Raw genomic sequence first — 23,084 nt, forward strand, 5'->3', positions numbered from 1 at the left:
AAGCTTTACAAAAACAGAAAACTCAAGATAAATAGGAGGAAACCAAACAGAGTATCTAATGCTCAATGAAATATTTACTACTAAGATTTGGAGTAGGCTCAGCTTTGGTGTTTAGAATAAGCAGAATAAGCTGATGAAAGGTTAGAATATAATTTGGATACTGTGTTTGGTTTTCTCATGAATTTTCAACACAACCATGGCGATGGAAAACATAAAAAGTTCATGAGCCCAGACACACTGCCAGGCTTTGCTGTGACACAGAGGTGTAACTTACGGATGACAGAGCATGCTTCAGACCAAGGACCTGGGCAGAGGGGGAGGCAGAAACATCCTGCTCCATCAGTTGCTTCAGTTTCTCTCTCTCCGTTGATATGGTATTAAAAGCTGACCTTAAAGTGAAGTAGACTATAAAGATATAATCATTATAAAAAAGAATAAAGGAAGAGGCATAATTATAAACAAGAAACAGAGAATTCTTATAAAAGAATTTAGAAAAGTAACAGTCATGAATATTTCCCATTCAGCAAATGTACCCTATTGTGGCTTTAAAAAATACATCTGAAATGTACAACACCAAAAGTGAACCCTAATGTAAACCATGGGCTTATGGTGATAATGATGTTTCAGTGTAGGTTTACTGATGCTCAAGAAATGGACCGCTCTGGTGGGATGTTGATAGTGAACAAGGTTGTGTATGCGTGTGTGGGGGAGTGGGTATGGGAACACCAAACTTCTTGCTCAGTTTGCTGTGAACCTGAAACTACTCTAGAAAATAAGATCTATTAAAATTTTGAAAATTACACACATTTGTCAATTCCAAAGTCCCTATCCACAGAAATTCCGTTATGACCTGTTACCAATATATTTTGACAGTTGAAAGGACTATACGTTTCAATTATCAACATTTAGTTTTGTTTGTATTCCTAATGACTGGAAATGTCTGCAAACACAACTTATTGGGATGTCAGAAGGAAAATGGTAACAAGGCAGAGGAGAAACGAGACAGCACTTTAATTTGTTGTCCAAAAGTAATCACTAGTGGGAATCAGATAGACTTTGTGTACCTTGGGACTTTGTGTGATACCCTGAAAAAGACACAGTGTTAATTTTGTTGAACACCAGCCCAAGGATGGGCCATCTGAATCTGATCATGATGAAACATCAGACAACCCTAGAATGAGGACCATTCTATTTTTTAAAATTGGCCTGTATTCTTCAAAAGTGTCATTTCATCAAAGAAAAGAAAAACTCAGAAACTGTTCCCAATTAAAGAAGACTAAAGAGGTATGATAGTTAAATGCAATCTATGACTACAGACTAGATTCTGTACTGAAGGGGAAAGGGATATTGCTATAATTGACATTTGAATATGAAAGGCAGAATAGGTAAAAGTACTATTTTGATGCTAAATTTCCTGAGTTTCATAACTAAACTGTGGTTAAGGAACAGAATATCCTTATTCTTAGGAAATATACATGATAGTATAAATGCATTAAAAAAAAAGACGACGAAAAAAAATAAATTAATTAATTAAAAAAAGACGATGTATGGATCCTATTTTCACATGGATCAAAAAAATAAACGCACACATATCTGCATGTGTATGTACGTGTGTGTATGTTTGTGTTTGTGTGTGTGTGCGTGTGTGTAGAAACAGATAAATGTGGCACAATATTAAAAATGGAGAACTTGGGTAAAGATACCCGAGTTTTTTAATTATTCTTGCACCTTGCCTGTAAGTTTGAAATTATTTCCCAAAAGGTGTTAACTACCCTTTTCCTTATTAGTCTTTTCACCTGCCTGACCCAGGAATTCCCTGCCTCTCAACCTGGCATTCAGCACTTGGTTCACTTGAGTGAGCATTTAGGTCCAGTGAAAGCTCAGTGTTATTTGGCACTCAGATGCCTGAACTAAAGTTTTTAAAACTGTTTTCAGGTACAGTAAAAAATACACCAAGTTTTGATTAAATAATGTACAAGTTCAGTTCAGTTCAGTTGCTAAGTTGTGTCCAACTCTTCGCGATGCCATGAATCACAGGACGCCAGGCCTCTCTGTCCATCACCAACTCTCAGAGTTAACTCAAACTCATGTCCACTGAGTCGGTAATGCCATCCAGCCATCTCATCCTCTGTCGTCCCCTTCTCCTCCTGCCCCCAATCCCTTCCAGCATCAGGGTCTTTTCCAGTGAGTCAACTCTTTGCATGAGGTGGCCAAAGTATTGTAGTTTCAGCTTCAGCATCAGTCCTTCCAATGAACACCCAGGACTGATCTCCAAGTTACCTCCAAGGAATAATGCAACTGTCATCTGAATTATTGATCATGGAAATCACATTTGAATATTATCTTTCCAATCTCCTTTATTCTATATTGTTTTAGAAAGGCAGGAAGAGGGAAGAGGCTGATACACACTTCTTCTCTAATGGCCTGGCATACTACTAAATTCCCTGGCGGCTGCATTTTTAGAGGCACTGCTACTTAGGAGTGGCCAATTCAGTATCACAGAAATTAAACATGCATGACTGACTTGCTCCCTTCACTCCACAGCCATGCAGACAACTGAACCTCTCTCAGTAGGCCGTCCCTGAACTTATCTGAGGTTGTGGTGTTTACCCAGACTCAGAGCTTCTTCACAAAATCACAGGACAAATAAGCAATTTATTTAAATGCAAACACATTATTAATATATGATGCTTCTGGTGACCAAAGATGGGGTCAATAGGTACCAATTTTTCTAATAGTGTCTATGGAACAAGTTTAGCTCTTTGATTTAAACAACACCATTGAGCAAAATAATGGCCAGCACAATAGAGCCAGCAATAGTGTGGGCTCCAGCGGCAGCACTGGGTTCTTCCCAGATCCAACACTTATTCACTGTAAGACTTCTTACAAGGATACACTGCACCTGGACCCCAGTTTCCTCCCTTGTAAATAGGGACAATAATTGCATTTACTTCATAAGATCATTATGGGGATTAAGTAAGCTAAAGCACTTAACCTAAAGCATCATATATAATACATAATAAATGATACTGAAATAATAATAGTGATGGTAATAAAAGAAACATACAAGGATGAAAGTGATGATAACTGCAGTCTTTTGAAATACGGGCAGCAGTTTTTAGATATCTGAGTCTCTTGCTGGGACATCATTTATAAATAAATGCACACAGGGTATATAAGTTCTATGAATGAGAGACTAACTAGAATCTGTTGAGCATTAGGAGTAGGGGAAGCTCTTAGCTGGTGAGCAACCAGCCCAGCAGCTAACTCACAAACTGCACTTTAGGTTCTATTAGATGCGCATCCCATCCCTGGCAACCCCACAGGATCCCCACGACCATCTGAGTGGGTCCTTGGGGAAACATCTCTTCACTGTTATTTCTTGGTAAGTTTCCTTAGTTTATTATTATAATTCTTTTCATAAAACATTATACTGGTTTCGGTATACAACATAATGATTCAATATTTGTATACATTTCTAAATGATCAACAGAATAAGGCTAGTTAATATCTGTCAATTCACATAAGTACAAAAATTTTTTTTCACCGTCATGTTTATTGCATAGACGTGGCACCCAGCTGGTTGTCACTTTAACAAATCAATTCCTCTGGCTTTCAGGTGGCCGGCATAAAACAAGGTATTCAACCAAGCTAGAAGATTAAGGCTTCCCTGATGGCTCAGATGGTAAAGAATCTGCTTGTAATGCAGGAGACCCAGGTTGAATCCCTGGGTTGGGAAGATCCCCAGGAGAAGGGAATGGCTACCCACTCCAGTATTCTTGCCTGCAGAATCCCATGGACAGATGAGCCTGGTGGGCTACACTCCGTGGGGTTGCAGAATCGGACATAATCAAGCAACTTTCACTTATAGAAGATTACTATTAAAATTTTTTAATCAGAATATACACTTCGGCTCAAAATGTACAGCTGACAAGACTGTTGAGGGCATAAGACAAGCAGAAAATAACTCACACAGTCACTATACTTAAAGTCTTAAGTGCTTTCTAAACCACCTGAAAAGGGGGCTCAGGGGACCAAATCAGGCACTAAATTTCTTAAATGACTGTTTAGACCCACTCAGAGGACAATAAAATAGTCCTTTACAGCAGTCTAATGATCCAGCACACACAGAGCAATGGTTAGAGGCTGATCATGGGAGACCATATTTACATTAACTACTAAAGACACAGGATCCCAGAGGTCAGAAATATTTTCTGTGGCAGAAGTGTTAATTTCTAACAGGATACTATAGACAAATCAAAAGTTTAAAAAAATAGATCTAATGAGTGGATCACATCCATGGGTATCTGATCATAAACAAAGCCATATAGAAAGTTTTAGATGCTCAGAGCTACGAAGAATCACTAAGGCCCCCTGCTGCATAGAACAACCAGCTCCTCTCACCTCTAAACCTTCTTGCCAAATAGCCTTTGGGCTCATGCTTGGAGCATCTGCTGTCCCCTAAAGCCATCCACTTTTGTTCTTAGACTCTTCTTGTGTTAAGAAAGTCCATCCTTTTTCTAAGTTAATGTTCACCTCAGTGTCTCATTGGCAAAAAGAACTACTTCCTCTTTCACGGAGCGTCTGAATATCGAAAGGAATTATACCTCTTTCCCAGACTGTCTTTAGCCATTTTCTCAAACACTCTCTCTGTACTAAGAGAGTGGGACATAGGCTGAGCTTTGGACAGATCGAAGCACCATAAGCATCGTATGATCAGTTGCATGCTTAGTCGTTCAAGTCGCATCCGACTCTTTGCAACCCTATGGACTGCAGCCCACTAGGCTCCTCTGTATATGGAACTCTCCAGGCAAGAATACTGGAATGGGTGGCCATGCCTTCCTCCAGGGGTTCTTCCCAACCCAGGGAGTGAACCCAGGTCTCCTCCAAGCCACCAGGGAAGCCCCATATGATCACTATCTTTCCCATTTCCATGGGCTTCCACGCCGTTCTTTTATTGACTTAGACAGTGAGAGCAGAGCTGGAATGTTTGGATGGTGAAAGGTGGTGCTAAAGGACACCTATACTCCTAACTGCCTGTGCTCTATTTAATATGCTCCAGTTTCTCTACACTAGAAAAGAAAATGCTCTTGAAGAAGACAGTTAAGAATACCATGGACACAGCTCTATAGAAGCAGTGTGGTACAAGGGAAAGATATTGTGCAATGAAAGAAAGGTGAACTGAAATCCTACCACTTATCACATAGTTGCTATTTAGATTTTGGACAAATCCTTGGTTTCCACATCTGTGTGTGTGGATAATGCCCATATCTCAAAAGGGCTTTGAGGAAAATGAGAAAGCACATTATTATATAGCACCCAACCTACAGTAGGACTCCTTCTTCTTCTTTCTTTCTAATGAAAACTACATTTTGGTGAATTCTTATTTGTTTTTCTTTTGGCTGCATCATCTAGCATGTGGGAGATGTTAACATCTAAAATATCTAAGATGATCTCATCTGTAATCTTGTTTCTCTTAATTCTCAAACTACACAGGACATCCATAGTTTTAAAACACTTCCGAGTCCATCTTCTACACAAACAGTTCTTTCATTTAGTTATATTAGGTAATTTGATTACTTATTTACTGATAAATTACATGACTGCAGTTGCTTGGCAGATTTTTATGCTAAATTCTAAATTATGCTTGATAAATGAACTGGCTTCATGTATATTTTTTAGCTTTTAATCTTTGAAAATGATACCATTATGACATATTTGGCTTTTATTCAATGCTTCCATAAGCTCAAAACAGTTAACAAATGACCTCTCAATGAAAACTCAACCCAGGAAAAGAATCCAGGAACAAAATAACAGCAAATAATCTAACAGAGTTTAATTTTGTTCTACTTTTAGCCTTTATATTTGTAAATGAAGATTTCTCTCATTGCAAATACCTTTCACAGGTTGCAAGAGATGTATTTTAAATACTTCATTTTTTTTTCCTTTCCAAGGCAGAATGTGATTACCTACTTGTGTTTGGAGCACCCTGACCCCAGTCCTATACTAATTCATGCTTTCCCATCTTAAATCTGCTCACCATTTCTGCTTCTGCTACTAGTAGAACAATTTTTCCATAAAATCTCATTGTAACAATAAGCAATAGTAAGAATAATTTCCATTCAGTGAAAAACAATTATTCACAGAAGACAATTATAGAATTTTTGAGAGCCCAAAGAGTCAGAACGACTATTTCAGGACATTTAACAGATGAGGCAACTGAGATCCAGAGAGATTAATCAGTGAGGTGTAAGTCCCACAGCTAGTCAGGAACAGAGGTGGCTTAGTCTAATGCAAGTTTTCTGACTTAGCTGGTATAGAGGGTTAGCTCCAAAGACGCTTACTATTTGCATTGTTTGCTGATGTGTTTCTCAGGAAGTTTAGCTCCAGACTGGCAATAGCTGATAGCAGTTTGGGGAGGAGGAAGAATTTCCATAATAACATTGAAAATCCTTAAATCATTAAGTTAAACAAAGCTAACAGATTTCCCTGCTGCAGGACTTCTCAGGGTCTTTAATATTTACTGTTTCTGGTGTAAATGCACAGCAGATTATAGTCAGCAATGTTTTACAAACATTCTAACCCATGGAATTTTGTTTTTTAAAGTGTTTTTATGGGCAATGTGTTCCATGAACTACTTTTTGGTATATGTAAAATTCCAAGGACAGAAAAGCCTGGTGGGCTACAGTCCATGGAATCACAAAGAGTCAGACACAACTGAGTGTGCATGCACACACACATACACACACACAAGCTAATATTTGTAAGGCAAATTATTTACACTTTTAGATTTTAGTACACGTTGTTCTCTGGTTTGTTTGTGTGTGTGTGAACACAGACACAAAGCCAGACACATGAACCAATGACACACCATAAAATCAAACTTATAGTCTACAATATACTACAAACACTTTTTAGGATGGGTGTATATTGATTTTCTACCACCTGATCCAACTTCTATGAAACAGGGAGAATTCAGATGCATTTAACACGTTGAAGAAAAAGTAGGTAATACAGATTATTTACAACACCAGTGGAATTCTTGCCTTGAGTTCAGCTGTTTTGAAATCACAGTCAATAGATTAGTGATACAGCTAAAAAAGTACAATAAAAATTGTCAGTAACAAAACCAGGCTTACAAAGGAAGAAAGGTCAAGATGCTTCAAAAGTATGAATGGAAGTGAGAAAGCAAGCAAGGTCACAGGACACAGAGGGAACCTGAAAACTGTCTTCATTTTGTGAGGTCTCTGAGTTACAACCTGTATAAATGCAACTCCCTGAGATCTTCCAGTCTGGGCAAGAATACTAAAACCACAGGAATGAAACCACACTTGCTGGGCTGCTTGTAGAATTTGCTATCTGCAAGCCCGTGGGGCTCAGGCTAAAGTTGAATAGGTGCTCCTGGGCCTTTTCTCAGAGCACAAATCCTGCAGCCAGCTGGTTTTCACAGAGCCCGAAAGACAGAGCAGCTGGCTGATGCCCATGACCTTGCATGAGGTCAGGCCCACGGGCTGGAGGATGGGACCAGTGTATCCAGTCAGTATAGCAACTGCTGTCCTGCTGAGGAAGCAGCTTCTTCAAGGTAGGTAAAATTAAGCTTGTTCTCTCCTCCAGGGAGACATTATCTTCTCATTTTTAAAAGGACAGCTCATATTAGTAAAAAGTAATGGCATTGTGTATACAAATTCCCTCCCACACAACCTAAAATGAAACAATCTGATTACAAGGGGTCCAGAGAACACACAGTAGGGTGCATGAAGATCTTTAAAGGGGTTGGGGCAGGTAATTCTTCCCATTTTATAGATAAATCATACAACTGCACCACGAAACATGGACAAAGTTCTAATGGTCGCTTGGACAAGAGTCTGAAGTGGGAATTTGTAAAGAGCATGAAATGGTTTCCTCATAACCAACACATTTTAGACTTAGAAGGTAAGGAAAGAGGGAAAGGAATCAGTGATATAAAGGAAGGAAAATCGGGGTGGTAAGAGGAAAAAGGAAATGTCTTCTCTTATTTCAAGCACTGTCCTCCCATTTAACAATTTTTAACTCATTTTCTCCTTTAAAAAATAATAATATATGAAAAATGTTTTAAAAAGCAGAAAGAAGATAATACAAAGAATGCTCAAACTACTGCACAATTGCACTCATCAGAAGGCAATGGCACCCCACTCCAGTACTCTTGCCTGGAAAATCCCATGGATGGAGGGCCCTGGTGGGCTGCAGTCCATGGGGTCGCTAGGAGTCGGACACGATTGAGCGATTTCACTTTATTTTTTCACTTTCATGCATTGGAGAAGGAAATGGCAACCCACTCCAGTGTTCTTGCCTGGAGAATCCCAGGGACGGGGGAGCCTGGTGGGCTGCCATCTATGGGGTCGCACAGAGTCGGACACGACTGAAGCGACTTAGCAGGAGCAGCAGCACACGCTAGTAAAGTAATGCTCAAAATTCTCCAAGCCAGGCTTCAGCAATACGTGAACTGTGAAATTCTAGATGTTCAAGCTGGTTTTAGAAAAGGCAGAGGAACGAGGGATCAAATTGCCAACATCTGCTGGATCTTCAAAAAAGCAAGAGAGTTCCAGAAAAACATCTATTTCTGCTTTACAGACTAAGCCAAAGCCTTTGACTGTGTGGATCACAATAAACTGTGGAAAATTCTGAAAGAGATGGGAATACCAGACCACCTGACCTGCCTCTTGAGAAACCTATATGCAGGTCAGGAAGCAACAGTTAGAACTGGACACTGAACAACAGACTGGTTCCAAATAGGAAAAGGAGTACATCAAGGCTGTATATTGTCACCCTGCTTATTTAACTTCTATGCAGAGTAATCATGAGAAAGGCTGAGCTGGAAGAAGCACAAGCTGGAATCAAGATTGCCGGGAGAAATAACAATAACCTCAGATATGCAGATGACACCACCCTTATGGCAGAAAGTGAAGAGGAACTAAAACGCCTCTTGATGAAAGTGAAAGAGGAGAGTGAAAAAGTTGGCTTCAAACTCAACATTCAGAAAACTAAGGTCATGGCATCTGGTCCTATGACTTCATGGCAAATAGATGGGTAAACAGTGGAAACAGTGTCAGACTTTATTTTTTGGGGCTCCAAGATCATTGCAGATGGTGATTGCAGCTATGAAATTAAAAGAAGCTTACTCCTTGGAAGGAAAATCATGACCAACCTAGATAGCATATTGAAAAGCAAAGATATTACTTTGCCAACAAAGGTCCGTCTAGTCAAGGCTATGGTTTTTCCAGTGGTCATGTATGGATGTGAGAGTTGGACTGTGAAGAAAGCTGAGCACCGAGGAATTGATGCTTTTGAACTGTGGTGTTGGAGAAGACTCTTGAGAGTTCCTTGGACTGCAAGGAGATCCAACCAGTCCATTCTAAAGGAGATCAGTCCTGGGTGTCCTTTGGAAGGACTGATGCTAAAGCTGAAACTCCAATACTTTGGCCACCTGATGTGAAGAGTTGATTCATTGGAAAAGACTCTGATGCTGGGAGGGATTGGGGGCAGGAGGAGAAGGGCATGACAGAGGATGAGATGGCCACCTGACCTGCCTCTTGAGAAACCTATATGCAGGTCAGGAAGCAACAGTTAGAACAGAACTGGACATGGAACATCACCAACTCAATGGACGTGAGTTTGAGTAAACTCCGGGAGTTGGTGATGGACAGGGAGGCTTGGCATGCTGCAATTCATGGGGTCACAAAGAGTTGGACACGACTGAGCGACTGAACTCAAATGAGTCTCCATCACTAAAACACTGGTATATATATCCTTCCAGGTTTTTTAATATGCCTATATATATCAGATTAATATATTTTCCCCAAAAAACAGGATCATGCCTTGTATTTTTTGCTACTGCAGTCCATGGGGTCACAAAGAGTCGGATACAACTGAGTGACTGAACTGAACTGTGTGTATCTTCCAATACCTATAAAAATAACCCTGGCTAACTCTATCTTTGAGGGCAGTGAGACAGCAGGTGAGAAGCACAGACTCGGGGTCAGGCAAGTTAGGGTTCAAGTCTGTTTGGCTACTTTCTCCCCTGGAACCCTCACAAAGTTCTTTGCCTTCTCTAAGTCTCAGATTTCTTATCTGTACACTGATAAGAGGTTACAGTCATACCTACTCCGTGGTATGAATTCAAGAAACATTGCATGTTAATTTCTTATTAGCAAACACCTGGCAAGACATGTGTTCGATATAAGGTAGATGATATTATTATTATTGTAGCTGTTAAGTATTCTATTATATGATTACACTGCAGTTTAAAAATCTAATCTCTTTACTGTCAGGCATTTGGGTTATTTCTAATTTTTTTTTTAAAAAACTTTCTATTCTGAAATTTCACAGGAAGTTGCAACAACAGTACAGAGAAGCCCTGGGTGCCCTACCTCCAGTTTCCCACAGTGGTAACATCTTACATAACGTTGGCGCTACATCTAAGCCACGAAATGGATGTTGGTATAACCTGCAGCTCTGATTCTGATTTCGCAAGTTTGACAAGGCTCTCACTTGTGGATATGGTATAAGTACCAGTCAGTGCAATTTTATCGTATGTGTAGATTCATGGACTCGCCACCAAAATCAGGATAGATCTTACTACCAGCCTTCATAATCATACTTTCCCTCTTTTTCTCTTCCTTGTTCCTGACTCGTGTAACCACCAGTCACTTTTCCATTTCTAAACATGGATCACTTCAAGAGTGTTAATAAGTGTAAGCACACACTAGGACACCTTTTGAGATTGGCTATTTTGGGTCAGCATGTTGTGCTTGAGAACACGTCCACAGTGGCCTGTATCCAGGTAACTCCTTTTTGTTGCTGAGTAGTGAGGAACAGTGTTCTGTTGTATGGATATATCACCTTTTGTTTAACCACTCGTCTGCTGAAGGATATTTGGGTTGTTTCAGTCTTTGGCTAATACATCTGCTGTGAACATTTGTGTATAGGATTTTGTGTGGACTTAAGTTTACATTTATTTCTTTGGGATAAATGCCTAGGAATGTGAACGTTGGGTTGTATTTGAAGTGCATGTTGGTTTTATAGAAAACTGCCAAACTATTCTCCAGAATGGCTGTACCATCTTGCATTGTCACTAGCAATATATGAGAGATCTGGTTTCTCTGTATCCTCATCAGCTGTCTGTACTTTTTTTAAATTTTAGCTATTCTAATGGTGCATAATAATGTCTCATCATGGTTTGGATTTGCATTTTCCTAATGATATGGAAGGGCTTCCCTGATGGCTCAGTGGTAAAGAATCTGTCACATGCAAGAGACATGGGTTCAATCCCTGGGTAGGGAAGATTCCCTGAAAAAAGGAAATGGCAACCTGCTCTAGTATGCTTGTCCGAGAAATCCCATGGACAGAGAAACCTGGTGGGCTACCATCCATGGGATCACAAAAAAGTTGGACACAACTTAGCGACTAAACAACAAATGATATTGAAAAATCTAATTTTTGATATGAACAATGCTACAATGGACTTCTTTGGGTAATTTTTTTTTAAATTTAATTTAATTTCTTTATTTTTGGCTGTGCTGGGACTTCATTGCTATGTGAGCTTTTCTGTATTTGCGATGAGCAAGGGCTGCTCTTTATTGCAGTGCACAGGCTTCTCACTGGAGTGGCTTCTCTTGTGGCAGAGCACAGGCTCAAGGGCGCTCTGGCTTCAGTTGTTGCAGCACGTGGGCTCAACAGTTGCAGTTCCAGGGCTCTAGAGCACAGGCTCAATAGTTGTGGTGCATGGGCTTAGGTGCTCTGCAACATATGAGATCTTCCCAGACTAGGGATCAAATCTGTGTCTCCTGCATTGGCAGGTGGATTCTTTACCACTGAGCCACCATGGAAGCACATGTCATTGGATAACTTTTAAGTTAACTCCTATGAATGAATTCTTGAAAGTAGAACTGCTGAACAGATAGTTTTTTTAAAAAGTTGAAACATGATGTAACATTGCCTTCCAGAAAAGTACCAATTTACATTCTCATCACTCTCATATAAATTGCTCAGCCTTTAAAGTATTCCTAAGGCTCTCACCTTCTTCCCTATAAGTTAAAGAGAGACTTTTGCCAATACACTCCCTATTACCAACAGAATAAACAAAAAATAAAAATTAGATTGCCTGAAATCCTCCTTGGAAGGAAAGTTATGACCAACCTAGATAGCATATTCAAAAGCAGAAACATTACTTTGCCAACAAAGGTCCATCTAGTCAAGGCTATGGTTTTTCCAGTGGTCATGTATGGATGCGAGAGTTGGACTGTCAAGAAAGCTGAGCGCCGAAGAATTGACGCTTTTGAACTGTGGTGTTGGAGAAGACTCTTGAGAGTCCCTTGGACTGCAAGGAGATCCAACCAGTCCACCCTAAAGGAGATCAGTTCTGGGTGTTCTTTGGAAGGACTGATGCTAAAGCTGAAACTCCAATACTTTGGCTACCTCATGTGAAGAGTTGATTCATTGGAAAAGACTCTGATGCTGGGAAGGATTGGGGGCAGGAGGAGAAGGGGACGACAGAGGATGAGATTGCTGGATGGCATCACCGACTTGATGGACATGAGTTTGGGTGAACTCCGGGAGTTGGTGATGGACAGGGAGGCCTGGCGTGCTGCAATTCATGGGGTCGCAAAGAGTCGGATATGACTGAGCAACTGAACTGAACTGAACTGAACTGAAATCCTAATAGAGCAGAAAATGAACCAACTAAGAGTCCCTTCTCCAAGGACTTTCCCACATTCAGACAAGCACATAGTATTTTCATCAAACACACTGGAAGAAAGAAACACAAAAAAGAAAGAAAACTCATTTACCTTTATGGGCAATATGACACAGATCCTCTTGCATTTTAGAAAACTCTGATGAGGTTTCAGAGCCATCAGAATAATTTTTCTCTTCTCCAAAATCTAGTGTAGACAAATTAGGATTGGAGGAATGCAGTCTTATTGGGCCAGAAAAAGGCTTAGGTACCTGAAGTGACACCAAAGGGAGATATTACTTTTTAGATGTGAATTGCTTAGACTATTCACTTGTTTCTAAGATTGGAAAGTAGAAAAGAAGAACATTCTACAGAACATTTTTTTTTAATTGAGTGATAAATTTCAATATGAAAACTCAGGGAAACACTTGCCATGGCAACTTCCACTGGCTTCTTATGAAATATAAGTGAGTGAGAAATCACATTTTTAATTGGAGATGATCATAATTTTAAAGCGATAGGTTTAAAATGACAGCTAAAGTGGCCAGACTCTTTCTCATTTATATTCAATTCCTTCCTCCTTGCGATAATCACCCAGGATCTAGGTTGCTAATATTAATAGTTCATGGAGTAGGTTTAAAAATGTTTTCTTTATTAGCACCTGGTGCTTCTACAAAACAAATCACCTTCTCAGATGTTTTGAACACAAATCTCTCTTTGCTTTGAAAGTATTTCAATTCAATCCATAAAGTGCTTTAAACCAGAGTTACATAAGAGTATAACAGTTTCTGTAAGTTCCTGATTTATTTTGACCCTAATAATGCTGCAATTTAATATATAATGACTGAGCTGCAAATCTTGGCTTAGCTGTGCATTGGGAAAGTCAGCAGTTAGTGTTATGCAGTGAACTTCTGATGGGAGATGGGAAGGTTGGAGAGAAGAGACAGTCTATACAATGTCCTGCTCCCGAAGACTCTGGCCAGTGGGCTCGGCGGGATGGTGAGTGCACTGAGCCACAGAAAAGGTGGGACAGGGCACACAACCACAGCAGCCACAAATCAAGGTACACACCCCAGTAGGAAGAGAGCAGGCAGGCTAAGCAGTAAAGAAGGGGAAACCAAAGCCCTAGAAGTGACTGCAGTCGCTCCAACTGCATCCCATTTTTCCTTTACTCAATATGCATGACATGCTTATTTTAGCATTCAGAAAACCCAAGTGATTGAATTCCTGTCTCTGCACAGGGTATCTGAGAGTAACTGCAGCATAGTCATTTTTCCATGGGCCCCCAGCATGTGTCCCTGAGGAAACCAGCCTGGAGGGGAAAGCAAGGGTTACCTGCAGCGTTCCTTTAGCGTCTTTGCCAAGAGCTCTGGACCGCCACCTCCTGTGTGATCTTTTTTCCTTTTTGGGACTTTCAAAAGCTCCACCCTTTGTTTTAAAACAGGAAAGAGAGCACAGACAGTAAGATGCACCAAACCAACAGGGAAAGACACACACCAGAGTGACCAACTCCATCCCCTTGAATTTGGCTGAAGCAACCAGCCAGAAAACTTCCCTGTTAGTGAAAGGCTGGGAGGAGAGAAGAAAGCCTAAGAGTGCCAGCAGGCAAACAGAAATGGGCTCTGGCTGACCTGGATGGCATTGATAGCTGGTGCCGAATATGTCCGATGCAGGATGTCCATATTTTGCAGAAGCTGGCTCATCTCCACCAGGTAGGCATGACAGTGTGCCAGGTCTGCAGGGGGAAAACAAGAGGAGAAGTAAGAGCCACTTGTCTTGCGTTCAGCCTTCACTGTACTAGTGCCGGCTATTTTTCTCATTTATCTATATTTGTTTTTACATATGTAAAGCTAGGAGATTTTACTTCCGTTTTTATAGGAGGGGCAGTAGACTTGTGGTTAAGGGCATAGATCTAGAGAACCAGGCTGCCTCAGTTTGAATGTACTTAACAAACTGAATCGTGGCCAAATTACATAACTTCTCTGTGCCTCAGTTTCCTTACAGGCTTCCCGGGTGGCACTAGTGCTGAAGAATCCACCTGCCAATGCAGGAGATGCACGAGATGCGGGTTCAACACTTGGGTGGGGAAGATCCCCTGCAGTAGGAAATGGCAACTCACTCTACTATTCTTGCCTGAAAAATCCCATAGACAGGAGCCTGCCAGGCTACAGTCCACGAGGGGATAATGATATTGTGAGCTCACAGGACAGTTGAGTTAAATAAGTTGATAAATGCAGAGCTCTTTTATTGCTCATATTTATCGAGGGCAACATTTCATGGCCCCAGATGTGATCCTATCTGCATTCAACAGAGAAAAATGCAATTTTCAGGCATCTTTCTCTGACAGTGGTTCTTAATCATGGCTATGTTTTAAAAATCAACTGGTGAGGTTCTTAAAATTACCTATGTCAAAGTCTCATCCCTGGTTAATTAAGTCAGAATACTCCCAACCTCACTGATGACTTCTTTTTTAGTTCCATAGGTGATTCTTCACTAAGGTTGAGAGCACTGAGCTTCCTTATGGCAAGAGTGGCACCTTACCAGAATCAGTTTGGGAACTGTGAAAAACTAGTGATGCCAGGGCCCCACCCCGCACTAACTTAAAGGGATTCTCTGGGAGAGGGGCCTGAGCATGGGTATCCTGGCATTTTAAAAGCTCTCTTGCAATTCTAATGTGCAGCCAGAGTAGAGAACACCTGTTTGGTGAGGAATCTCCATTTGATTCACCCACTCACCTCTGAACAGTGATTTATAAGTTCTTGGATGCATATCAGAATCATTTTTGGCACTTAAGCCAAAATTCTGTGATTCTGTGATTTAGCAGTCTATGTGGAAACTGGGCATCGCTGCTTAAAGAACAGAAAAGGAAACCTACTCGCACACACCCCCAAGGGAAGACATGAAACTCTGAGTGTCTTTTGTTTACAATGAGCACAGATCTTCATAAGCCAAATCTGACAGGGAACATAGACCAGTCTAGAGGGAGAATATAAATTCACCTGGAGTATAAACGGAATAAGGAAAATCTATGAGCAGAGGTTTTCGACAGAAAGAAGCAGAGGTTTTGAGTCACTCTACCTTTGGAGCATTTTTCCATGTCCTCTGAAGACTGTAACCATAATGGAACTCGAGTCTCACCACCACAAGAAAATGATAAATTGCTTCCGGTTTGAAACGAATTCTGCTTTGATATACTGCTACGCTGTTCCACAGATGACACAAGCACATTATAAATGAAAACAGAGCCTGGTGGGAACACTTTAGGGTAAAGGATAATAAAGGGGGCTAGTTGCTAATGGAAGCCATCTGTCCATAATGAGAAAGAAGCGTCTAGCAAAGCACTCCATCAGAGACCCTGAGAGCTCCAGCTGTCACCCATGTGGCCACACCGTGCTACAGGCCCCTGAATTCTCCTCCTGCCAAATGATAACCATATGAAAAGATGACACAAATGTTGGGAAAGATTGTGTGGTTCTGTATGACTATAAATGTATCTCCTGCATTTTACAGCCAGAAAGCAAACTAAAGTCAAAGTGATCAAGGGAGAGTCGGGATGTTAAATTCCTCTGTACATGCTCTTCTTCAGTTATCTCAGCATTAATAGATGCTCCTCTGGCCCTGGCTCTGACTGAGGGGACATACAGACAAATAAAATCCTAGATCAAACTCATTCTGCTCCTCCCTGTTAACCTCTCCTTCCTCAGACACTGCCCCCAGGAACAGACTCCCCCCAACAAAGCCACCTACTTCCTTTAGATTCATGATTGGCAAATCATTACCTTCCTACTTGAAATGGTGTCCATGACCCCAGGACCGGAGTCTGGGACTGTAGATCCTGGGAAAAAATGATTAACTTCGTGTGGAAACATGGCGATTTCATTCTGACGGTACATTCTGTGGTGGCGGAGTTTGGATACCCACTCATCAAAGACGTCCTCTGACTTCACCTAGATTGTGTTGGGTCGAAAGGACACAAGACTGTCACTCATCTAAGAAACAGTTAGTCATCCCGTTGAGGTCATTCCTGGCCCCTCTTCATCCTGACACACGTGGAACTGTGGAAGTACCAGTCTGTTTACTTCGTGTACACTCAGGTAGTATATGGAGCAAGTCTATGGAGTAGGAGATGGAAAGTAAGAGTGGTCTTCATAAACTCTACATGTAAGCATTCTATGAAAGTGCCAACTGCCATGCTATTATTAAGACATAGTAAACAACAAGCAAGCTGAAATTTATATTTATCCATCTCTTACAAGAAGAAAAAAGAATTAGAAAAAAGGATATTTATCCGTCTCTTAAAGCAGTTCCAAGTTCTCCTGTCCCCATTTCTCATATCCCCACTGAAAACATTACACCATTTTTTATTAATAAAAAACCTCTTTTCTAATTCAGACTTCTCAGATCAATCTTCTCTGAACTGGAGAGAATGAATAAATTCTTCTTGAAATATTTAACCTTGTTCATCTTCTCTGACAACGAAATGTTACTGAGGAATACATGTTAATGAATGTGAAGGTTATTTACAAGAACATTTCTCCCACTCTTAGAAAACAAAAGTCTGATAAAGTATTATCAGTGGTTTCCAGGATTTTTCAAACACACAAACACAAACTTTTAGCCATTCTCTCTGTGATTGACTATCAATGTGTAACTTCTATGAAGAATAATGTTTGTATGTAGTAACTTTTATTATAAAATACATCAAATGTGCATAGAGTACTAAAAAGAATATATGAAGCACCTATGCACCATAAATCTCTCTGAATAGTTAATATTTCTATGTGTGTATGATGGTACATTAATGCTTTCAAAATAAAAAGTGATAGACATCTATATATGAGAAAACAGAGACTCATGAAAAGGCAATATAAATGACTCCAAAAGAATACTCAGTAGGTTAACTTCCAAGAAGAAAAATCCAGGTCAATTCAGTTAAAATCTTTACTAAAGCTGTGACTGAGAGCAAGGATGTGGAAATAAATGTCAGCAACATCCTTCATTTAGGAAGTGCTTGGTTGACATCTATGTTTGTTGTGTTGGTTAGAAATACACACAAGACTTGAAACCCCACCAGGTTCTACTGGATGTGCCATTTACAAGTAAAAGCAACACAGACTCACATCTATTTGCCTCCTTTAAATTATGTTCTTGAAATGTACTTCATTTCCCAGACCTTGCTGCTGGGCATTTTATAGGAATCTTGTGTCATTCTTTGTTCTAGTCTACTATCAGAGGCCATTAAAAATCAGTGCCCAGAGCATTCCTCTTGACCCATTTTTTAACTGGGTTAAACGAGGCAGAAGAACAAAAGCACTTTCTTAAATAACTGACCAGGGTTCTGCATTAGCCCCTTAGGTAGTCACAGGACGGTGGGTGTACAGCTACTTAACTCTCTGCTGCCCAGACCCCCTTCTATGATACAGGAAGAGACTGGGACTGGACGGCTCACATTAGAAACTGTCCGACTCTGAGACCATCAACCAGGACCTCAGAGAAGTCCACACACCTGCTCTCACAGTCATAACTAATGGTCAGAATGGACAGGAAACACACACAGAACTGAAAGTGAATCAACACAGAGAAATATTAACCAGTGTTTATCACGGTATTAGTATTTGATGTATTTCAAGGCATTCTAGTTCTTTAAAAATTAGGGATTAATCATTGCTTTTACTCTGTTAACTAGAATAGTGGATGAACAAAACTGTATTATTTCCTGACCACGTCAACAGAGAGAAATAAGAGTTACTGGAAGAACACAGAGAAATTACTTGAGAGGAGGTGAAGTGGTAAACCTTCAAAGATTTTTTAAACATCTTTTTTTAAGAAAGATTTTAGGTCTCTCCCTCCTTTGATTCACATTGGTTACTCTTAGTCAGGGGTATTGTGACCACCCCAGGGGATGTCTGATGACATCTGCAGACATTTGGGGGCTGTGATAACTAGACGAGGGTTGTTACTGACATCTAGTGGGTGTAGGCCAGGGCATCTTACAATGCACAAGACAGGCCCCCATGGCAAAGGAGTTTCCAGCCCACCCTCCAGATGTGCTGAAGGTGAGAAACCCTGCTCTAAACAGTTATTACACCCATAAGTACAGGGGCTTAGGCTTAAAAAACAGTACAGATTTGACTGTCCTGGGCAGTCCATCAACTACATGTATGTGCTAAACATGTATCTGCCCAAGTACCACAGACATGTCATGGGGAGGACAGGGATACACTAAGATGTGAAGATCATAATCTCATGCTTTTATTTTCCCAATTCTCAGCCCCCATTCCCAATATTCCAAGTAATTCGTCCAAGTAAGAAAGGACTCTTACGTTTTCTCAATTAATTTCTAACCCTCAGGTAACACCTAATATATAATTATATATAATAAATGAACCTATTGAGCTTACAGTGGGTCAGGCATTACACCAAGTTTTCCACATTCAGCTCCACAAGATGAGCAAAGTAGTTCCCATTGTGGGGGCAGGAAGTGGTGAGAAAACTAAGACTTTCAGAGATTCAATAATTTGTCAAACGCTGAGAGCAAGTAAGTAGTCAGGTGTTCAAGATCTGAACCAGATTTGGATCTCCAAAGCTCTTGCTTCATGCTTTTAATTATCTACACAACCTGCAGCAGAAGGGGCAGAAGAATGGAGTGAAGCACTCCATTTCAGAGACACTATTTAGAGACCCGTCCTTTAGGAGAAAAATTTTTAACATCACTGTGGTATGAGAATTTTAATCCCTATAAAGTTAGTTGACGTTGTAAGCCAGAGCTTCACAGACTAAAGATCATATTATATTTCAGGAAACATATTTTATTCTACGGCAAATGGTTCTTCACTAAAGATGGTACTGCCTGGGAGTAGAGAGAGTTTGTATTTGAAAACATGAAGTTTTTTTTAGGTTACTAATGTCACAGTCACAATGGAGGAGGGATATGAGGGAGAAGAGACAAGGATGTTGAATTTATTTTATTGAGTCCCAGTGTGAGAGACTCCCTACACAATGAAGAACTGTCCCATCCAGATAGCAACAGGATCCTTAGAAATACTTTCCTAATGAAGATCTTCTACACGTTGGCTGGATGTTCTGAAATTCAAAAGGCATCACCAGTGGTACTGTAACTGACAATTCCTTTGCAACATGAAGGATCTGTGCACAGGGGGACAGCACCTGGGCAGCAGTCTCACCTTCAGATGGTAAATGTGCTCCTCGGTATCCAGGTCTATGCACTTGGATGATTTCTTCACAGACATCACCGAGAGCCCGACGTCGATGCAGCCATGCAGCTTCTCTCTCTCTATCTGCAGAGGCACAAAGGGCCCCCCATGAGAACCACAGTGTTAAAACCACCAGAACATCCTTGACACTCCTTTCCCTCTCCCTCCCCTTCCACACACACTAATAGTTAACACAACAGCCACATTTCTCCAGCACTTAGTGTGAAACAGTGCTGAGTGCTGTGCATGCGTCATCCTATTTAACCTAAAGGGGAGACTGAATCGCAGAGGGTCAAGTAACAAGCAGAAGGTAAGGAAAGTCGGAAGTTAGCCCTGTGGATTGACTCCCACAGCAGTGAATTCACCTGTTAATGGCACCACTTCCTGCAGGATTTCTGGGGTCTAAATTCATTTGGAAGTGATTTTAAAAGAGGAGTAACTTTGTTTTCTACCTTTGTGACTCTATTTCTATTTTGTTTTAGTTTCATTTGTACTCATTTTTTAGATTCCACATATAAGCAATATCATACAATCATGATATTTGTCTTTGCGTATCTGACTTACTTCACTCAGTATGACAATCTCTAGGTCCACTCATTGGCTGCAAATGACATTATTCCTTTCTTTTTCATGGCTGAGTAATATGGTTGCAAGGGGGAAGTGTGGGGGGATGGGAAATTGGGAGGTTGGGACTATACACTATATATAAATAACTAGAAAGAACCTAGTGTACATCACAGGGAACTCAATACTCTGTAATGACCTATGTGGAAACAGAATCTAAAACAGTATGGGTGCATGTATAAGGGATTCACTGCACTGTACAGCAGAAACACAGCATTATAAATCAATTATATTCCAATAAAAATTAATTAAACAAAAAATTTTAAAAGCTGAATAAAACATACAAACAAAAAGAGGAGTAAGGAAGCTAAGACAGGCCACTGTGGGTCAGGCACTTTGGCACGTTTCTGCAGGTACCCCTACAGGGTGAGCCCCATGAGCGAGGCAGGGAGAGGAAGGCAGGAGGAGAGAAGTGCTGGGTGAGAGAGGGACTCTCGTGCAGGTAGGACCAGCAGTTATCCTGAGCCCTGGTGGGCCGTTTGCCTGGTGTCCACACACAGGGGCATCTCCTGTCACCTTCACCAAGGACTTTCCCCACTAAACCCCTCAGTGCCCAGAATAGTAGGAGGACACGTCCTATGTTTTGTTCTTGTTACCTCGCTGGGAAGAGGTCTCTCCCCACTCAGAGAACCCCATAGTACAACCCTAAGACCAGAACCCACAGCTGGGTACCCAGTGGAGTATTGAGAGGGGCCCTCACACCTCCACTTGGTGGGTGAACTGAGCCCACGCAGAACCTAGAGAGGAGACAGAAGGGAACAGGCACCTCTGTTCCCTGAGAGAGAAACACCACCACCCTCATGGTTTCCAGTGGGAAATGCAATCCCAAATGTACAGTCTCATCCACCAGCCTACAACCACTGTGTGCGTGCTCAGCTGCTCAGTCGGGTCTGACTCTCTGCAGCCCCATAGACTGTAGCCCGCCAGGCTTCTCTGTCCATGAGGATTCTCCAGGCAAGAATGCTGGAATGAGCTGCCACTTCCTCCTCCAGGGATCTTCCTGACCCAGGGATCGAACCTGGGTCTACAGCACCGCGGGCAGATTCTTTACCGATTGAGCCGCTTTATTATTGTTGTTCAGTTGCCCAGTCGTATCTGACTCTTTGCGACACCAGTGGTTAGATGCCAGGAAGTAGGTGGCAATGCCTCAACCATATGCATGTTGTCAGGCTCAAGAGCCTCTTCCATCCTCATCAAGGGGAGTGCTAACCTTCTCTCCTTTCATACAACATGACTAGCCTGGAGAATTCTTCAATAGCATGCTGGATTAACCAGACCACTTACGTCAGTTTGATTCTTGGCATATTTCAAGATTCCTCTGTCCAGATAGAAGAATCTCTGTGGGGAACAAAGTAGAATTCATTAAAACATTCTATTTAAATGTCCTTCTCTTGGTCTCCTTGCTCAGCCTCAAATTAAATATAAGTGCCTAAGAAGAGGGCCTGAGTAGGGAATGTGGGTACAAAGGTGAGTCCCAAGCCAGTTCTTACCTTATGCCAGCCTTTCAAGGGCCATTTTCTCTTTTTCAGTAAAAATCCTTTCTGTATTGGTGGCTCTTGGGTGTAATTCATCTCTCCCCTCAATCCTTCCACCACTTCCCAGCTGTCCTGTTCCAATGAAAGAGTTCAGGCTCAATGATTATCTTTAAATGATTATCAGGCTCAATATATACATATATATCCAATAGTAACATTAAGAAGCACTTGATCCCATTTGTAAATCCATCCAAGATAATGAGATTGGCTGGGTGTGCTGGGGAAAAGAAATCCAGGCTTAATTTATGTACAGTTCTTAGACTTTATAGATTTAATGCTACAATTTACTGGCATCAAATTTGTCTGTTTTTCAGGAGCTCTCTCTCAGAAGGGAATGTCTCTTCCTCTTCTGGTGCTTGAACTTTGACCACCACAGCTAGAGGTAAGGATTTTGCTGTAAATTCTATTTTTGTTCCCTTTGCATCATCAGTTACTTTCACTACTTTCACTACTAGACTTCAGTCTAACTTTGAATCCAAAGCTACAGACATCAAGATGAAAACTGGGCAGGAGGGATAGGGTGGCTGAGAAAATTGGCCCAAAAGCGTGAGACTGCGTTGAGTTGGCAAACATGACAAGTTGTTTGAAATAATGATTTAGGCACACTATCCCCAAATTCTAGGTATTAAAATTGTTGGAAATCTTGAAGCATCAAAAAGGTGGTTCTGCAACACATATTTTCACTCTCTTTTCCCAGAAATTTTGTTTTCTCCTCCTTTCTTTTGTTTCAAAAACTTGGGGTGAGGGCAGTGTGGAGGAGGGTACAATTATTGCTCTTCTAAGCTGTTTGCAATTTGGGGGGACAAATAGTTATATAATAAATCTTCCACTGTCAGCTATTTAGGTTATTTCAACTAATTGGCTAAAAAATAATTTTAAAAGGAATACTAAAGAAAAACACTCCATGGCAGATTCACACTGATGTATGGCAAAACCAATACAATATTGTAAAGTAATTAGCCTCCAATTAAAATAAATAAATTTATATTAAAAAATAAATTA

At 40.8% G+C, this 23,084-nt stretch overlaps 1 protein-coding gene across 4 annotated transcripts in view; it reads right to left on the reverse strand.

Annotated features, from left to right (window-relative positions):
* Window positions 1-23,084, reverse strand: part of OSBPL3 (oxysterol binding protein-like 3) — a 135,233-nt gene that overhangs the window by 60,275 nt on the left and 51,874 nt on the right. For 2 of the 4 annotated variants that reach the window (XM_010855374.1, XM_010855372.1), the window contains exons 3-11: window positions 22,038-22,154; window positions 21,832-21,885; window positions 19,894-20,007; window positions 16,489-16,656; window positions 15,788-15,911; window positions 14,341-14,444; window positions 14,045-14,137; window positions 12,825-12,981; window positions 275-405 (exon numbers count right to left, since the gene is read on the reverse strand). In XM_010855374.1, coding sequence (XP_010853676.1) covers window positions 275-405; window positions 12,825-12,981; window positions 14,045-14,137; window positions 14,341-14,444; window positions 15,788-15,911; window positions 16,489-16,656; window positions 19,894-20,007; window positions 21,832-21,885; window positions 22,038-22,154 — 1,062 coding nt within the window. The remainder of the gene's footprint in view (window positions 1-274; window positions 406-12,824; window positions 12,982-14,044; window positions 14,138-14,340; window positions 14,445-15,787; window positions 15,912-16,488; window positions 16,657-19,893; window positions 20,008-21,831; window positions 21,886-22,037; window positions 22,155-23,084) is intronic. The other 2 variants (XM_010855375.1, XM_010855373.1) reach the window with 1 other exon arrangement.

This window comes from Bison bison, unplaced genomic scaffold (genome assembly GCF_000754665.1).
Source record: "Bison bison bison isolate TAMUID 2011002044 unplaced genomic scaffold, Bison_UMD1.0 scf7180017864364, whole genome shotgun sequence".
Classification (NCBI taxonomy): Eukaryota; Metazoa; Chordata; class Mammalia; order Artiodactyla; family Bovidae; genus Bison; species Bison bison.